The sequence below is a fragment of the Diabrotica virgifera genome, chromosome 10, assembly GCF_917563875.1.
Source record: "Diabrotica virgifera virgifera chromosome 10, PGI_DIABVI_V3a".
NCBI classification, from domain to species: domain Eukaryota; kingdom Metazoa; phylum Arthropoda; class Insecta; order Coleoptera; family Chrysomelidae; genus Diabrotica; species Diabrotica virgifera.
In genome coordinates, this window is record NC_065452.1 from 96654218 (window position 1) to 96673195 (window position 18978).

The 18978-nt window shown below is 33.5% G+C and overlaps 1 protein-coding gene across 5 annotated transcripts in view; it reads left to right on the forward strand.

Annotated features, from left to right (window-relative positions):
- LOC114333472 (IQ motif and SEC7 domain-containing protein 1) overlaps positions 1-18978 on the forward strand; it is a 528448-nt gene that overhangs the window by 503058 nt on the left and 6412 nt on the right. For 4 of the 5 annotated variants that reach the window (XM_028283354.2, XM_028283353.2, XM_028283352.2 and 1 more), the window contains 7 exons: positions 725-1011; positions 1774-2063; positions 4821-5101; positions 6053-6287; positions 7157-7396; positions 9346-9543; positions 12130-12294. In XM_028283354.2, the coding sequence (XP_028139155.1) occupies positions 725-1011; positions 1774-2063; positions 4821-5101; positions 6053-6287; positions 7157-7396; positions 9346-9543; positions 12130-12294 (1696 nt within the window). The remainder of the gene's footprint in view (positions 1-724; positions 1012-1773; positions 2064-4820; positions 5102-6052; positions 6288-7156; positions 7397-9345; positions 9544-12129; positions 12295-18978) is intronic. The other variant, XM_050663290.1, reaches the window with a different exon arrangement.

An 18978-nucleotide genomic window follows, 5' to 3' on the forward strand; every position in this document is an offset into this window, starting at 1 on the left:
AAAATACAATCTGCTTCGGAAAATCAGCGCTATTTGTCACAGTAAGGAGGGGCAATAGCATTGTGTCACCGGTATAGGATTATCACGACATAGGCAGTCTCTACTGTAGAATCATTGAGTAGTATTCGCTTAAAGAGGAAATATAAGATCGAGAAATATGTAAAAAAATATTATTTTATACCGACGTATCTTAAGAAGTCTCATATACATATACACCAGACAACAAACGTAACTGTTCTCCAGAGGCTAAGAATAGACAAAAAATTATTAACACCGTAAAGACCAGAAAATTTGCTTAATTTGGCCACGTTATGCGTAATAATAGATACCGACTTCTACAGTTCATTCTACAAGGCAAAATTGATGACAAGAGAGGCCCTGGACGTAGACGTATATCCTGGTTGGCCAATCTTAAGAATTGGACTGGTCTAACTTCAACTGGTCTATTTGGAGCTGCTGTGAATAGAATAAGATGGGTCAATGTGGTCGCCAACATCTTTTGGGTGACATTGGTTAAGCAAATAGTGGTAGTAGACAAAACTAACACTTAGCAGTCACTAATACCCCGTAAATACGCCACTAAATGAATGGTAAGTTTCCGATCGTTTCGTCGGTTGAAGGAGTTAGGTATTTGGAGGCGAAAATACGTTATTTGTCCACTTACGTGGTATACTATTTATTATACATTATCATAACTAAATAACTAATATAATTCCTTTTTTAGCACTATTATTCTCCCGCTGAAAATAAGTCAGACCTCTCCACTCAAGTGACACCTAGTAGTAGTTCTTGTGGCAATCCATCTACACCATCAAATGGATATTTGCGCTCTAGAAATAGCTTATCAAGCCGGAAGGTTCCACCAGAGGTTCCGAAGAGAACTTCTAGCATATCGTCAAAATCCGTAGAGCCACATCGTCAAAAGAGCAATGGGCTAATAAAAACAACAGAAAATGGCTCATTATCTAGTGTACAGAGCTCAGGAAGTGATAGCAGTATTTCTACTGAAAGGTAAGGCTTTTGTTAATTGTGTATATGTTATAGTCAAAGCCCAAATTTCAGGCACTCCTAGGTTTGACTAGGCAATCCTCAGGTCTGACTGACGGTCTTAGTCAAATCCCGAAATAAATTACAGCTTCGACCTTTGACTAGCCAAACCCTGATCAGCTATTAAAATGTCGTAATTTGTTAAATTAGGTTTAATAAAACGTCATTTTTAAATTTTCATGTTTATCATTTTTATATTGTCGTAATAAACATAAAAAAAATCAGTGTATATTCTCACATGTTGAGGCATTATGGCATTTAGAGTTGCACAATACGTTAGACCTTCCACAATTACATAATTTTAACAAAGTTAACCCAATTAAACCAATTCATCTACTCCGAAAATGCTTCCTAAGGGGGCTAGAGCTCTTTGAAGATGGCGTCTTGGAATTAGTTTTTCTTAAATATTTCCAAAACGCTTCTATTTAAAAAAAACTCGTTTTCACGTACTCAATAGAAAGAACTCGTTTCAGTTTCCATATGCCCTGACTTTCGCTGAGTTTTCTACGTAGAGACTTTAACAGTGCCACTAGGTGTTTTGGAGCACCCATTTTCTCCAGGCATTTCCACATTTTGTCCCTTCTGACATAGTCGAATGCTTTATTGTGATCAATAAAACACACATATGGGCTTACGTTGAATTCTCTTGATTAGTAATTATGTATATTGTTATTATGATTGAAAGCAAGTTTGTACACTCTGACTAAAAGTTTTAATCTCTTATAGATTGCAATGTGAATATGCCAGCTCTCCAGTTTGGAAAAGAAAAGGCAACAACGCATCGGAATACGCAGAACCAGCATTGGAAACTAGTCTTGGAAATCTATCTAATGTTAGTTCTTCAACTTATACTTTAGTAGAACGAGCAGCTGATCAACAAGTCCCCAATAGTTATAAGATTTCAGAGACCATTCGTAAGCGCCAGTACCGAGTTGGTCTTAACTTATTTAATAAGAAACCTGAGAAAGGTATTGCATACCTTATCAGAAGAGGATTTTTAGAAAACTCTCCCCAAGGTTTGTATTATTCAAAAGTTTTTACATTCAAACAATAAACACATTATACAATATGTTTAGTTTTGGATTAGATATTGACCACTGAAAGAAGCACTAAAAACGGCAACATTGCTGCCGATTACTGCGACAACTACTGTAGAATGACGAATGACAGCGGAGGACGGAGTACGGAGTAAGAATCGGCGCGAATCAGGTGCATTAACGTAAAGCAGTGGTTAGACACAGCGATAAATCGCAGCAATTTGTCGATATCAATCGAGTTGTTGCAATTTATCGTTGTGTGTAAACGGTAGATCGCAGCGATTTATCGGAATTGGTGTTGGATTGCATGGATTGCGTCAATTTATGAGAATCATACCGAATTAGAATTTATTTAGCTACCAAATTAAACGGATACCATTAAGCTTATAATTTGATACTATGTGGTTTTGTCAATTAATTAACAATATATAATACTTTTATCAACTATAATAATTATACAGGGTGATTGATTAGTGGGATAAAGCTCTATAGATCCCTTATAGTAATAGATAGCAATAAAAGTTAATAACAAAAATTGTAGCCAACTTTGAGATTCACATTTCAAAATTAATTAGAATGTTACAGGGTGTTCAATAACATAATAGTAGACCAAACTTATGTTTTTTTTTAATGGAACACCCTGTATTTTATTTTATAATCGAAATCATCTTAAGTTCTCCATTACAAAAATATAAAGGTTTGTTATGTTATACATGGTATTTACAAAGTTATAACCAAATCTTATCATTGCGCCAACTCTTAATTATGATTAATTACGGCGCAAATTGCAATTCAAGTTTATCGAAATCACATTTTTTGAGTCAGTAAAGTGTCAGTTACCATCATTATTGCTCTGGGTGCTATTCAAAAGAACTTAAACCCCCCGCTGGGCCTAAGCGAATTAGTGAAACTAATCCTGTGATTTATGGAGTACCGACAATTTGGGTGTTTTAAAATATTTTTTCTCTCTCTAACTTATGTACGTATCCATTTGATTTCAGATTTATTTATATCGATTTCTGCTCTTATTATTGAAAATATAGAGTTGGCGCAATGATAAGATTTGACCGTTCATTTAAAACGAATCTATTCGTATAAATTTTATTGAATTTGAGTGACATTATATTTTCCATAAGATGTGTGCGATGTCCTTTATATGAAAATCGTTCAACTCACTGTATAAATAAAAATAAGCACAAAAGCAATGGATCATTGATGCCATATTTTTGTATTTATTGTCAAAATTTTGATAAATGATTGATATTGCTAATTTTCTTTATATTAAATACAGTAATTTTAAATGGAACACCCTGTATTTTATATCACTATCGAAAAGAACCATTACCGTACTTTAATTTTTATATAACATTCCCTTTGTCTAAATTTATTAGTTTTCGAGATATTTTCATTTTTCAGAGCAAATTATTAATTACGGGTCTAAATATTTCCAAATTTTAAGGAAGCCATGACTGAATTGTCTAAAACTGACAATTTACAATTACTGATTATCAATCTGGTAATAAATGTGACAATGTAGCAAATAAAGAAAGAAAAATAATTTATTTAGTAATAAATTTTACAAAAAAAAAACAACGACAACATACAACATTTTTGAAAAAATTACAAATTACTTTTGTATGTAAACGTAACAATGTAACAAATAAAGAACGAAAAATAATTTATCAGTAAAAAATGTTACAAAAAAAACATATACACAAAATACATACAACATTTTTGAAAAAATTAAAAGCTACTTTTAATAAAATATTTTAAATAGGTATTTAATTACATAAATTGTTCAAAATGACCTCCTAACACATTTAAACATGCCTAAAAACGTACATTAAATGAGTTACTTTTGCATTTGTAAATTAACACTTTGAAATACACGTTTTTCATCTCGTCTCTTGTTGTTATAGGCATTTTATAACCTTCATTCTTAAAGTAACCCCAAAAAAATTACTCCAGTTTATTAAATTCTGGTAACCTGGGTAGCCACGCTATTGGTCCATTGAAATACGAAAATATCTCGAAAACTAATAGATTTAGACATAGGGAATGTTGTATACAAATTAAAGTACGGTAATGATACTTTTCAATAGTGATATAAAATACAATATTTCATGTTTCGCAATAAACGGAGAAACTAAGCTTAACAACTCAAGATACGTCCCCTCGTTCATCCTCAAATAATTTCGCCAGTCGTTTGGCTCATTACTCAATTTATTCTTGCAATAACTTCATATGAGAGACTTCCCTTTTCTTCAGTGAACACTTGCGGCTCCACTTCGATCTGGGTTTTCGCGATTTTTCTCTTTTCTTTATTACTAAACATCCGACTAATACTGACGGTACTACTTCCTTCATGGCTACGGCTTTAATGGGGTCCATAGTTGTCGACGACGTTTAGGATGAAATCTCGATATAATTTGTTGAAGGGTGTAAAGTGTAAACAATACTCCCCTCTTCAATTTCTCGTGGTCAATCACATCTCGATAAATCGCAACAATATATCGCAGCGTCTAAATAGCTTTAAAAAAATTAATAAATCGCAGCAATTTATCGTCACAATAAATTGTTGCGATTTATCGCGGCATCTAAACGCCACTTAAGAAGTGGGGACCGTCTCGTTTGTACTCGATGGCGCGCAGTGTTGCCATGTATAGGGTGTATATCTAACTTAAAACTAAACAGTCTGTATAGTAGATTCCCAAAGGTAATAAATTATTTTTTTAGGTGTAGCTAGATTTCTTATTTCGCGGAAAGGCCTGAGTAAGCAAATGATCGGAGAGTACTTAGGAAATTTGCAAAGTCCTTTCTGTATGGCTGTGTTGGAATGTTTCGCTAGTGAGCTGGATCTTTCCGGAATGCAAGTTGATGTTGCGTTGCGGAAATTCCAGCAGCACTTCAGAATGCCTGGAGAAGCTCAGAAAATCGAAAGGTTAATGGAGATATTCTCACAACGATACTGTCAGTGCAATGTGGACATTGTTGGAAGACTGAGGTCACCAGATACCGTAAGTTATATATGTTTACTTAAGGGAAGGGTATGGTTTGAAATCAAGCAGGTATTTCAAGCACTTTTTGTGAATTCTTTTTGAAAATATGGTAGAATTATTTCATTTTTAAATTAAATAAACATATTCAGTACTATTCAAAGAATATTCAAAAAAAGTTTCAAGGCAAAATATTGAAAAATAAATACGAACACAAAAAAAATGGATTTTGCGGTGGACATCAGAACTCGTCATTGGATTATGTGAAACAAATAATTCAGAAAGATTCTCGAGGTAATGATGTCGAGTTTTTTTTTAGTTTTAATGATTTTTGAGTTTTTGGTACCAGTCAGAAGTCAAAATAACTCAATTTTTTGTAAAATAAGGGTGGAAAACAACATATTTATTATTGTAAACAAAAAATAAGCATAAAACAAAAAATATATCGACAGCGTTACCGTACGAAATGTCCATAGAAACTCTATGCAACATTTCAGGTAGATCGGTTGAGTAGTTTTTGATTTACAATGTCCACCGCCTTTAAAAAAAGGAGTTTTGAGAAAACGCGTTTAAAGTTTTGACAACTTTGATTTTCAATCCTTTTTTTTTTGTCTGTCCAATCGTAAAGTTATGCAGACCGGAATATGCTTTTGAATCGCGGAGTAGTTTAAAAAGAAAAGGGGAACATCTGTTGAACGTTTCTCATTACACTCAAGTGTGCCGGCTTAAAGCTGCTGCAAAGCAAGTCGAAGGTCATTCGACAAGACATTCAACATGCTGTATTTCCGTTAATTTTGCTTCGATCAATCTGAAATTTAGGAGAGTGTTCTTGAAGTTATATACTTTCATTTAAAATAATAAAACAGATCGAACATTTCAAAATTTTCAAACCATACCCCCCACCCCCTTAAATCATCCTTTGACGTGTGGTTACTTTTTGATGTCTATACATTTTTTAATTATTATTTTTAGATTTTCGTGCTTGCTTTTGCAATAATAATGTTAAATACTGACTTACACACCCCAAGTATAAAGCCAGAGAGGCGTATGCGAGTTGAAGACTTTATAAAGAACCTAAGAGGAATTGATGACTGTGGTGACATAGACAGTGACATGTTAGTAGGTGTTTACGAGAGAGTCAAAGCCAACGAATTCAAACCTGGATCAGATCACGTAACTCAAGTCATGAAAGTGCAAAGCACAATAGGTGAGTATACATTATGAGCAAACAAAATCATTCGTTTGCATAGTAATGGCACATGATTTTACTACCGGTGATTCAGTCACCGTGATGTATAAATCACCGATAAATAACGTTCCTGGCGAACTTTAACGGTGATCAGTGACCAGATATATCAGATATCAATTTAACGGTCACTGTCTCACAAAACGTGTTTATATAATAAATATTACGATATTCTCGGTGAACGCGATTTGGGGAACGGCGTTTTACATCTGAGGGATTTACCAACGTTGAATTTTAGGACCTGTGAAATACGGGATAAGCAATGACTATTGTTTCTTTCATAAAACATTCTTATAAGTTTATAAAAAGAAAAAAAATAAAAATCTTATTTTGCAAAAGGTATATGTATTTAAAATTCCTAAAAAGGGCTGTATCACAACAAAACGTTTTCGGAATCAATATCCCATCATCAGTGTTATCACAGGTTTACATATTTAATTGAAATGTTTATTTTTGGTTTTAGTTTTATTTAAAGAGGAAGTGTTGTCAAGATAGATTTATAATGCCTTGTAAATGGATTACTTTATTGTTAATATTGTAAATTTGTATTTTAAGTCAAACCATCTAGTTGCGTTAATCAAACATGTTCAATATCAGCAATATATTTTTAAAGTACGACCCAATACGAAGTAATCGCGATCTTGTTGTTTTTAATTTACAATTATTGTGACTACCTGTTACTGTACCTACATAAAAGCACGGTGATTACGGTCACTGTTTAAAATCACGGTTATTGAAACATCACGGTCACTGATCACGGCGTGATTTGAAAATCACCACGTATTCACCCTCACTATTTTAAATTTTAATGATTTTGTATTATCTCGTAGTTGGCAAGAAACCAAATATGGCTCTACCACATCGCAGGTTGGTGTGCTACTGTCGTTTGTATGAAATACCCGATATTTATAAGAAAGAAAGGCCAGGTGTACACCAAAGGGAAGTATTCCTGTTTAATGATCTCCTGGTAATTACAAAGATTCTGAGCAAGAAGAAATCATCTGTTACATATACATTTAGGAATAGTTACCCTCTCTGTGGAATGATAGTTACTCTTTTTGATGTTCCACGTAAGTATTTAGTATTTATTTTTTTTATTTTCTATTATTTTTATATTTCATGTGATACCAACGTGCCACATGAAAAGAGGTTAAAAAATATCGGCATTGATAAATTAAGAACAAAAAAAAAACAATATCCGGGATAAATCATTTACAATTTTAAATTCTAAATGACTTATCTATAAACAACCAAAGTATCAACAGTGGAGTTACTATCTAGATCTAGATCATTGGATGCTAATTGTTCAACAATAAAATGACATCTCAGTCGTCTCTTGTCGTTTCCCCATTATTGAGGATCGTGATTTCTTCCAATATTCCTAACAATGTTTCTCCATTGGTCTCTATTTTCAGCTGCTGTAAGAGCTTCGCAGAATGAGTTTCCAGCTGAATTCTTTATTTGGTCGGACCATCTAGTTGGTGATCGTCCTCTTGATCTTCTCCCCGGAACGTTTCCAGAAACAATTAATCTCTCCAAACTGTCGTCACCTCTGCGAACCACGTGACCAAAGAATTACAGAATTCATTGCAGACATATTGTGGACAGCCTTTTTTTAATATTGAGTTGGTTTAGAATGGAAACGTTTGTCCTATGAGCTATCCATGGTATGCGCAGCATTCTTCTCCAGCACCACATCTCAAAGGCGTCAATTTTTTGACGCTCGCATGCGCGAAGAATGCAAGTCTCTGCTCCGTATAGAAATATTGAGAATACAAGGGCATTCACCAGTTTCATCTTGATATTTTGAGAGATAGATCTGTCTTTCCAAACTTTAGTTAGGCGACTCATCGCATTTTTTGCTATACCAATACGTCTCCGAACTTCTGCTTCACAGTTACCATCGTTAGTTATACTAGACCCGAGATAGACAAAGGTGTTTACTATCTGGTATTCCTGTAACATGTTAGTCAGTTGAATAGTATCGAATGTGTCGATCACCATTATTTTTGTCTTAGCTTTATTGATTTTCAGACCAACTTTATTGCTTTCGTACTCAACTCTTCGCAGAAGATCAAACATTTCTTGCTCATTTGCTGCTATAAGTGTAGTGTCATCAGCAAATCTCAAATTGGAGATTTTCCTACCGGCTACTGTTTCTCCACCGGCCCATCCTTCTAAAGCCATCCTCATGACATGTTCACCATAAATGTTAAATAAGTCAGGTAACAGCACGCATCCTTGTCTAACACTCCCGGTCCACATCTCTCGGTCTTGAATTGGTTTGAGAACTTCTGATCTAGTCGTACTGTCGCTATATTGGACTGGTACAGATTTTTAATAAGTGTCACCAGGTACATTGGTGCGCCTATTTATAGTAAAATTGACCACAGATTTATCCAGCTTACACAATCAAATGCCTTTTGGTAGTCAACGAAGCATATAATCATAGGTACTTGAAATTCTCTAGACTTTTCAATAAGTTGTCTCAGGTTCAGGATTTGTTCCCTTGTACCTTTACCCTTTACAAGCCCCGCTTGTTCCTGAGGTATTTGGTAATGTAGATAGGTTTTTAATCGGTTTTTGATGATATGTAACAAGATTTTACTAGCATGTGTTATTAGTGACAGTGTGCGGTAGTTTTCACATCTGATAGTAGTTCCTTTTTTGTGTAGCGGGATATAAATTGAGGTGCACCAATCAGATGGCCATTTTCCTGAATAAAAGCTTATACTAACTAATCAAATTTATTAAACAAATCTTGCCTAAGCTGTACAAATTAATAGAAATGTAAAGCGATACTTATGACTTACGCAAAACATCTTCTGGATGTTAAGTATAGTCTTCTAAATGTCTAAATGTAGGATTGCTACATCAGTTGCATTATCTTGTTACATTTGTGGTGATTGGAGCGTCCCATCAAAAAGGGAGACAAGATCACTTAAGCTTATGTTTGCAACAATATGTTAGCGCCTGTTTTTTTGTTAAATTACTATTCAACATTATTATATTGTTATAGATTATCCATATGGTATTCGTCTAAGTCAACGTGTAGATCAAAAAGTTCTAGTTACATTTAATGCCAGAAACGAACATGATAGATGTAAATTTGCTGAAGACCTAAAAGAAGCTGTTAGTGAAATGGATGAAATGGAAAATCTTAGGATAGAGGCCGAATTAGATAGGCAAAAATCGAACAGAGGGGGAAACAGAACAGGTAAGTTATTGTTCTTCTTTTTGTGTAGGCAAGACTGTCTGTTTTGTCTAAGTTGTCGTTCCATCGTTTTCGTGGTCTTCTCGCTGATTGTCTTCCTATTATGGAACCGTATCTCGCCGTCCTTATTACTCTGTTTGTTGTCATTCGGCTTATGTGGTCATTCCATTATACAATTCTGTTACTTACCCAGTTATTAATATTCTCCACCTTGCATTTCCGTCGTATATCTGTACATTACAACCTCGTTAATCCGGACTTCGTTCATCCGGATGTCCGGATTATGCGAATCAATCCGGAATGAAAAAATAAAAATAATAATTTTGATAATTGTATGTACATACCGCATTATCGTCATTGCATGCATTGAGACTTTATACAAAATTAAAACAAAGGAAGATCAATGACTTTTTTGTAAATAAAAACTAATGCTCGCGTAAATCATCTAGCTAGGGTGTAAATATAGTAAGTTATCATTTCACATGTAGTTTTATTAACCTTATTATATTTCCGGATTATCCGGATTTTCGATTTACCGGATCGCTTCCGGTCCCAGTTAGTCCGCTTAAACGAGGTTGTACTGTACTTCTAGCAGTGGCGGCCCGTGAGGTAGTGCCATAGAGCCATGGCACTACCTTCCTAACTATGCAGAAGCGTCTTTTTTATTTTTAAAATCTTTTAATGCCTGTTAATTTTTTGTGTGTATTTCTTTTTATCTTCATAAATTATATAAAATCTGGCAACTGTGCGCGTAGTACAATCGCTGCCACTTACAGCGGAGATTATTCGGCTGGAGAATCTTGAGCCAAAATTGGTACTGACACGGCTGAAAAGAAAAAGATTTTACGAGCACCCTATGTAAGTGACAGAGAAGGAGCTACATTGGACTATTTAGTATACCTTAAATGAGAATCTCGTGCCGGGCACAAGATTTTGGTTTTCGTTAAGTGCTGGCTTGTCGCTTTTGTTATGTCTATTTTCTGTTAAAGTTTTTGTATTTATAATATTATTATTAAACTTTTAGTGCATCATGATCGTGGGTGTAGTATAAATAATATTTTGATTATTTCTTAAGTTTAATTTATTAATTGACAATGAATCAGATTAGTATCTTAAAAATTCTTTTGGTGGTTTTTATAAGGTTTTGTGGAGCTTTCGAGTTAGCTTAAAGAGGTCACGACGAAAAAAAATTCACAAAATAGAGGCATATTTAAGGAACTGGTCAATTTTAGCGCCGAATTAGACAACGACTTAAAGTTCATAATATTTAAAGTTCCAGATCTTTCAAAGGTCTACCGTCTCTGGACATGTAGTTGCTTCTAATTTATTTATGTCGGAGAAGTTTTCTGCTTACAGGCGTCGGTTCCCCGAATCATTTTTTAATGAAACATGGAAACAATTTTAATTTTTAAACAAAACTCGGTTTAAAACTGAATTAGAAGTACTGTATTAGTGAGATGAATTAAGTACTACCCCTGGGGCTATTCCGCTATGAGTTTAATTAAATGAGGAAGGTTTAAAAAGAACATTGGAAGAAACTATTAAACTTTTAAGCATTTTAATTACCAATCCTATATCAATATCTGAAGCAGAACGCTGTTTTTCGATGTTAAAACGAATTAAAACATTAGTTAAAAATACAATGAAAGAACAACGACTTGGTATGTTATCTGCAGAAAAGAATTTTGTAAATGGTATTGATAATTTTAATAATAAAGTCATTGAAAACTTTGCAACAAAAAAAAAACAAGAAGGATGTATCGTAAACTTTAAAAGTGGTATTAACACAACTTTGTGCATGTGTGTAAATAATGAAATAGAAATAGTATTATTTTTATAATTTTGTAGATAGAGACTTAATCGTAATACAAGCTAAGTAATATTAGCAGTAAATAATGGTTGTAAGTTGAAGAGTTTTTTTATTGTTAATGAATTTACGGAACTGTTTTGATAAATTTTGAACAATTTCTTGCCACTTCAGATAAATATACATAAGATACATAAGGTAAAAGTATCAGCGCCTATTTTTTTTAAATTTTTGTTTTATAACTTTTTTGACAATATCGTGAACCCGTCACTAAAAATTTTGGCGTCTGTCCGAATTCTGGCACTACCTTCTTAAAGTGATACGAGCCGCCACTGACTTCTAGCTCTGTCCCATATTGTCTTACCGTCGATTTTTCGAAAGGTTTTCAACTCTGTTGTTTCTAGCATTCTTTTTGTCCTGTCTGTATCAGGTGCCTTTTATTTCTTTTCCGATATTTGTATTTCTCCATATTGTTTCATTCAGGCAACCTATGGCTCTGTTTGCTCTATTAACGTGATCTGCCATCGCTTATTGTGTAAGTTATAGTTTACTAATATAACTGCTATAGAGTCTTCAAAAAATCTTAATTTAAGAGAGCCATGAAATCTCACATTTATACGAATCACCAGCATAATAATCATCATGATGAATGAGGTGACATTTATGACATTGTCAATGTAAAGTGTGGTGAGGCATATAATTTGTCAAAATAATATGTTTGGCAAATGTTTGATGCATTTTACTGATTTGATAAATAATATATAATTTCGTTCGTATTCTAGGGACAGAAAATCGTGATAGCGGAGTAGCAGATGTAGAGGGATGTCCTTATCAATGTCCATGCTCTCAGATGCCTTCGATGAGCGCTAATGAGGAAGAGATTCACAATGATCCTCAAATTAAACGTTCGGCTCTTAGTAATTCCCTTCTGGACATCCATGAACAGTGTAAGTTTTTTGTGTGAATACTGTTTTGTGGTATATGAATTTGGCCGAAAATAAGGAGGAATCTGTAAATAATGTCAAATTCGTATGTATTTTACGTGGACACATATTAGGACAAAATGAAGAGCATGAAGAAAAGAAGATATTGAGATACCAAAAGCAAGATCCCTCGCGAGCCTTAAGTACCTCCATTTCTTTCGCAAACATCTCCATAGCTCTTTTCTAGGAACTCTGTCGTATGTCTTCTCAAAATCTATAAATATCCAGTGTAGCTCTCTTTTCTTTTTGCCATATTTCTCGTATCAACTGTCTCAAAGCAAACAAGACACCCGCTGTGCTCTTTCCTGGCATAAACCCAAACTTCTTCTGTCGATGTCTCTCTCTTTAACCTTCGCTCCATAGTTCTCTGCCAAATTTTTATTGTGTGGGACATTGACTTTATCCCTCTATAGTTCGTACAGTCCTGAACGTCCCTTGTATCTTTATAAAGTGAGACCATCACGCTCTCCCTCCCTGCATTAGGCATCTTTCTTCCTCATATACAGCGTGTCTACTTAAGTTGAAAACATATGGGAAACTTTTTTTTATTAATTTTACGAAAAATACTTATTTTTCAAAAAAATTCTGCATACTCTAAAACCTATAATTCAATCATCAGATATCAAATTTTATCAGTATTATACGAGGTGTGTCAAAAAATGTGAATTTCGTTCAAGAGTAAAGTAGCTTTATTTTTTCAAGAAAGCTCAAGTTCAAGAGCTCAATATCGAAAATTCTTACTATGAAAAGTTTTTTAGAATTAAAAACTAAGATCAAATATGCAATTACATGCTTCATGCAATTGAAAAAAAAAAATAATTTACAAATTTTTCTCAAAATGGATACACTTCCTTTTTATTTATTACATATATTATATGGATAACTATTTTATTATTACTTTTACGAAAAAAGGTATTCTTTCTAAAAAGCTCTGTATGTCCTAAGACCTAAGATGCAACCATCAGATATCACATTTTAATAATTTTATACGAGGTATGTCAAAAAATATGAATTTTACTCAGGAGTAAACTACCTTTATTTTTCACAATATTGAAAATTGTTATTACAAAAGGTTGTTTAGAATTAAAAACTATGTTTAAATATGCAACTACATCCTTCTAATTGAAATATTGTGAAATATAAAGGTACTATACTCATGAGCGAAAGTTGATATACAGGGTGAGTCATGAGGAACTGTACATACTTCTACCTCGTATAGAGGCCCCTATGGGGAATAACAAATGACCATTAAAAAGTGTCTGCTCCCATTGTTTAATAATATACAGGGCGAGTTTCGCATTTTGACAGAAATTTGTATTCGTCATAATTTTTGAACGGTCAGATCGATGTGTCTCTTATTTTGGTCAATCGTTACACTATTACCACCTAATCAACTGATTTATTCAAACTAGAAAAAATCAGGTCCGGCTTTAAAAAATTAGTTCGTTTGGGTCTTAGAAAAAATTTCACCCTATATACGCTTTTTGAAAACTCTAATATGAATTTTACAAATTAGACATATAGACAATTAAAATGGCATATTTATTTTTTCCCCACACTATTACTTAATTTTTTATTAAAAAATCAAATTTGTCAAAATCGCAATTTTACCATAAAAATAAAAAAAAAATTAAACAACTTTTTTCTTAAAATTAAAAGTTTCACCATTTTTTTTTCTATAACACGTCTAGATCTAAAACTCCCCATAACACTTCTCTTTGGACTCTATAGTTTAACATAGACGTGATCAAATAGATAAATTTTAAATTTGTTCACTTAATTCTTGCGATTTAACTTTGCAATTCACGAATCTGTACCTTTTATTTTTAAAAATTCATAACTTTTACGAGAAGAAGACTGAAAGTCTACAACAATTTTCATAGTCTTCACAATGGTAAGAGATAATATGTGCTGTAAATATTTCAGAAAAAAAAATATCAAAATGGAACAGAGTTGTAGCGAGGTAAACCGTAATTTCATTTTTTTTTTCATTTTTAGGTTAAAATTCCGATTTTGACAAATTTGATTTTTTAATAAAAAATTAAGTAATCGCGTGGGGAAAAAATAAATATGCCATTTTAATTGCCAATTTGTCTAATTTGTAAAATTCATATTAGAGTTTTCAAAAAGCGTATACAGGGTGAAATTTTTTCTAAGACCAAAACTAACTAATTTTTTAAATCCGGGCCTGATTTTTCTCTAGTTTGAATAAATCAGTTGATTGGGTGGTAACATCAATTAAATATTTGTTCAAAAAGAATTAATATTTTTAATAAAAGTTAATTTTTTTAAATCTATGGTTCACTTTACCAAACTTTTAATTATTCATTGTCAAATTTGATTTTTTTATAAAAAATTAAGTAATCGTGTGGGGAAAAAATTAAATATGCCTTTTTATTTGCCTATTTGTCTTATTTGTAAAATTCATATTAGAGTTTTCAAAAAGCGTATACAGGGTGAAATTTTTTCTAAGACCCAAACGAACTAATTTTTTAAAGCCGGACCTGATTTTTTTCTAGTTTGAATAAATCAGTTGATTAGGTGGTATTAGTGTAACGATTGACCAAAATAAGAGACACATCGATCTGACCGTTCAAAAATTATGATGAATACAAATTTCTGTCAAAATGCGAACTCGCCCGAATAACTTTTTTTCGTAAAATGAATAATAAAAGAGTTGTCATATTTGTAATAAATATAAACGATGTTGGATATTCATAAATTTGAGAAAAATTTGTAATTCTTTTTTTTTCAATTAAAAGCATGTAATTACATATTTGATCTTAGTTTTTCATTCCAAACAAATTTTCGTAATAACAATTTTCGATATTCAGGGGAATAAAGGTAGTTTACCCTTGAACGAAATTCATATTTTTTGACATTCCTCGTATAATATTGATAAAATTTGATATCTGATGATTGAATCTTAGGTTTTAGAGCATGCAGAACTTTTTATGAACAATAACATTTTTTCGTAAAATTAATAATAAAAAAGTTTCCCATATGTTTCCAACTTAAGTAGACACGCTGTATATCTTACATCTTACTCATCATTTCCCACATCAAACCCTTCGTCTCCTAGTGCCTTACCATTCTTCATCCAAGAGCTATGATGTCCGCTGCCCATAAAATACAAACAACACAGACTTATTTTGCATAGGGAAATACATATCTTCAGACATTGATTGCCTACATTACGGAAACAGATAATAAGTAGTCTGAAAAGAACTACACTGTGAGATATCAATATACAGGGTGTCCCCGAAAATAGTACGTTCCTTTAAGGTATGGATATAATACACAATGTAGAACAAAAAAGTCCTATAACATTTTTTTAAGTTAACCGTTTCCAAAAAAATACATTGTTCTCCATATAAACGAACTTTTATTTTCATAAAATTAACTAATCTAACATCACTGTATAAGAACTGTTTGTGACTTAAGTTATTGACACCACAAATGTAGGTCAGACAGGTAGAGACCTGCAAAATAATTATACCACCGTATGTGTGAAAATCAAACAAAACAAGAAATTGTTTGTTTGTTGAGGAGGAAGACAGGGTTTAATGTAAATACGAGGCATGTTTTTTATGTAAGTACCGTTTTGCGATTCCGCCGCCGCAGCGCTACGGTCGGCGTTCCGCGCATGAGCGCTGGTTACCTACATCTCTTGTCTACGCACTGACGCCATTACAGTCTGATTCTTCATTGTATACTTGTTTACTCCAGTGTTTAAGATGCCTCCAACAATCGTGAGTCCCGCTGATTGTGAAGTACGGGCTGTTATACGATTTCTTAGTGCTAAAGGCGTAAAACCGATCGATATTCATCGTGAGATCATTGAAGTTTACGGACAAAACATTATGAGTGATGGAATGGTAAGGAAATGGGTGAGAGCATTTAAAGATGGCCGCACAAATGTGCATGATGAAGAACGGAGTGGGCGTCCTTCGGTCGTTAATGAAAATTTGGTGCAGAAAGTGGACGAAAAGGTGAGAGAAAACAGACGCTTTACAATTTCATCATTGTCCGACTGCTTTCCTCAGCATCAGAGAAAAATCTGCGTCGTGCAATCCAGAACAAAAGACGTGGCAAGTTGAGTAAGGGTATCGTTTTGCTGCATGACAATGCCCGTCCACATGTGGCTAATCAGACCAAAGATCTCATCAAATCATTTAAATGGGAAACTCTAGCTAGATCATCCTCCATATAGCCCTGATGTGGCGCCCAGCGACTACCATTTGTTCCTGCACTTGAAGAAACACCTGGGCGGTCAGCGTCTTCAAGACGATAACGAAGTCAAAACATTTGTGATGCAGTGGTTAACAAGTCAGGCGGCAGAATTTTATCAGGAGGGTATTCAAAAACTGGTGCCACGTTATGACAAGTGCCTCAATATTCACGGAAATTATGTAGAAAAGTAGATTAAGGTACAGGCTTTCATGTAAAAATAAAATTATTGTCATATCTTTGTAGGTCTTTTTCTAATTCCAAAACGGTACTTACTTAAAAAACACGCCTCGTAGTAAAGGTCCATGGGGCAACTATTTTTGAATTGTGACTGTGTCTATCTTTAGGATTTTGTATACAAAGTTGTCAGATTGCAATTTGCATACCAAAATGTATTTTCGTATTTTTGGCCAAACGGTTGAGTTTAGAAAAAAATGTTATAAGACTTTTTTGCTCTACATATGGTGCCTTCTACCTATACCTTTAAGGAACGCACTATTTTCGGGGACACCCTATATAGAGATATTGATAATTTAAGTATTATTATAAAGTGTCCAAAAATTATTTTCAGCCTAATTCATAACAATGATTATTTCATGAAAAAGTTCCTAATTTAACTGTTTTGAGTTTAGTTAAGTTGAGAAAGTAATACCATTTATTTTTATTCGTTCTACCAGCTTCCAAGTAAGTGCCTAAAACGAATAAGTGTTCCTTTAGAACTTTTAGTTTTCACTTTGGCACGTCTTGCAATGTTCATATCTGTTTTTAAAATCAAATTTCAAGTCGAGACACAACAATACAAGCTTGGAACGTTTCAATTTTTTAAGAGCATGCGCATTAGAAATTGCTTGTCTCACGTTTCAGCATAGCCAATTATTTTTTTGTTTGATTTACAACAAGAACACTGTATTTTTGGCATACTAACTAAGTTAAGATAATGAAATATTGAAACTTTAAAACACTAAGTCTGTATATCCTACCTAGTTGGTACGTCAACGCATTTAGACATAAATACCATCTGTTATTTCTAACATGCAAATAAAATTTGAAGAAATCTGGCACCTTACATGTTTATCTAAATTATTAGCACAGCATCTGATGCAGATATATAATACCTACACTTCAAAATTTATATTATTTACTAACTAATCTTTCTTTAGGTCCCGGATCTGGGTTAGGTGTATCACTTTTCATTCACCAATTTCTTACATTCTTTTTCTATTTGCTGTATCTATTTCTTTCTTGCTCCCTTTTGTCTTTTTCCCTTGTGACATCTTTTGTTTCGATATTTTTCTTGTTATTCTATTGAGTTACATTCCACATTTCATAGTTTTTACTATGAATGCTAATACAAGCTTTTAATCAGAGTTCTTAGGGATTTGTTGTTTTTCCGACGCCTTTATATATTTTCCATATCATAGTTCTTTGTTTTTCCCTTCTCGATTTTTTTTATTTTTATCATCTATTACTTCATTACTAAATTTACTTTCGTAATATAATTTCCTTACTTGTAACTGTTGTTCCGAATTTATCTGAATTTTATGTTTTGTCTCTAACTGTTGTAATTTTTTTGCGTTTTCCACCCCTCGTGTGTTTGATTTTAGTTCTAGATTTAGGTACTTTCCAAACTCTTCCAATGCCTTTGCTTTTCTCCGTCTTAGGATAAGAATAGAACAAGTGGGTCGAGGTGGAGGTGTAGGTCGCGGTGGATGCTACTAGTTAAGTCGCGGTCGATGTCGACAGCACATGCAAGGAGGTCACCTGCGCTGTCAGTCGAGCTAGAACTACTATCAAGTGAAGTAGTTTAATGAAATTTGAATGACAAAAAGACTGTGCTTTTGCGATGTTGTGTCAATCAAGTGATGATAGTGATGAAATGTCAGCTGTAAATAATCAGATCCTCCTTCATATTTCAAAAATTTTACTGAATTTTATTACTTTAGAAATTCAAAAATAATACAAAAAAGGGATTGTATAAAAAGTATCAACTCAGATAGCGCAGGTAATGACAACTTGGCTTCGAACGGACCAATCACAGGGAAGCATCCTTGTAGGCCGCGCAGTAGACATCCATGTAAAACAAACTCATTTTATTTTCAAAAGCATCGATGTAAACCTCCTGGATGGCATCGCGGTAAACCTCCACCGCGACTTACCTGCTCTGTTCTCTTCCATTTAGTAAAATGTGTTTGTTTTACATGGATATCGACATCGACTGCGACCTCCACCTCCACCGCGACCCACTTGTTCTGTTATTACCCTTACTGTGGGTTTTACCAATCGTTTCGGTTTGTTATACTCTTTTTTGTTTTCTTTTAGCTCGGTTTCAATGTAATTTTCTATGCCCGACTTCTACTTCTGTTTTTTCTTCGTTATTCTACTAACTTATGTTGCTGTAGTCTTTAATGTTTCCTTCCA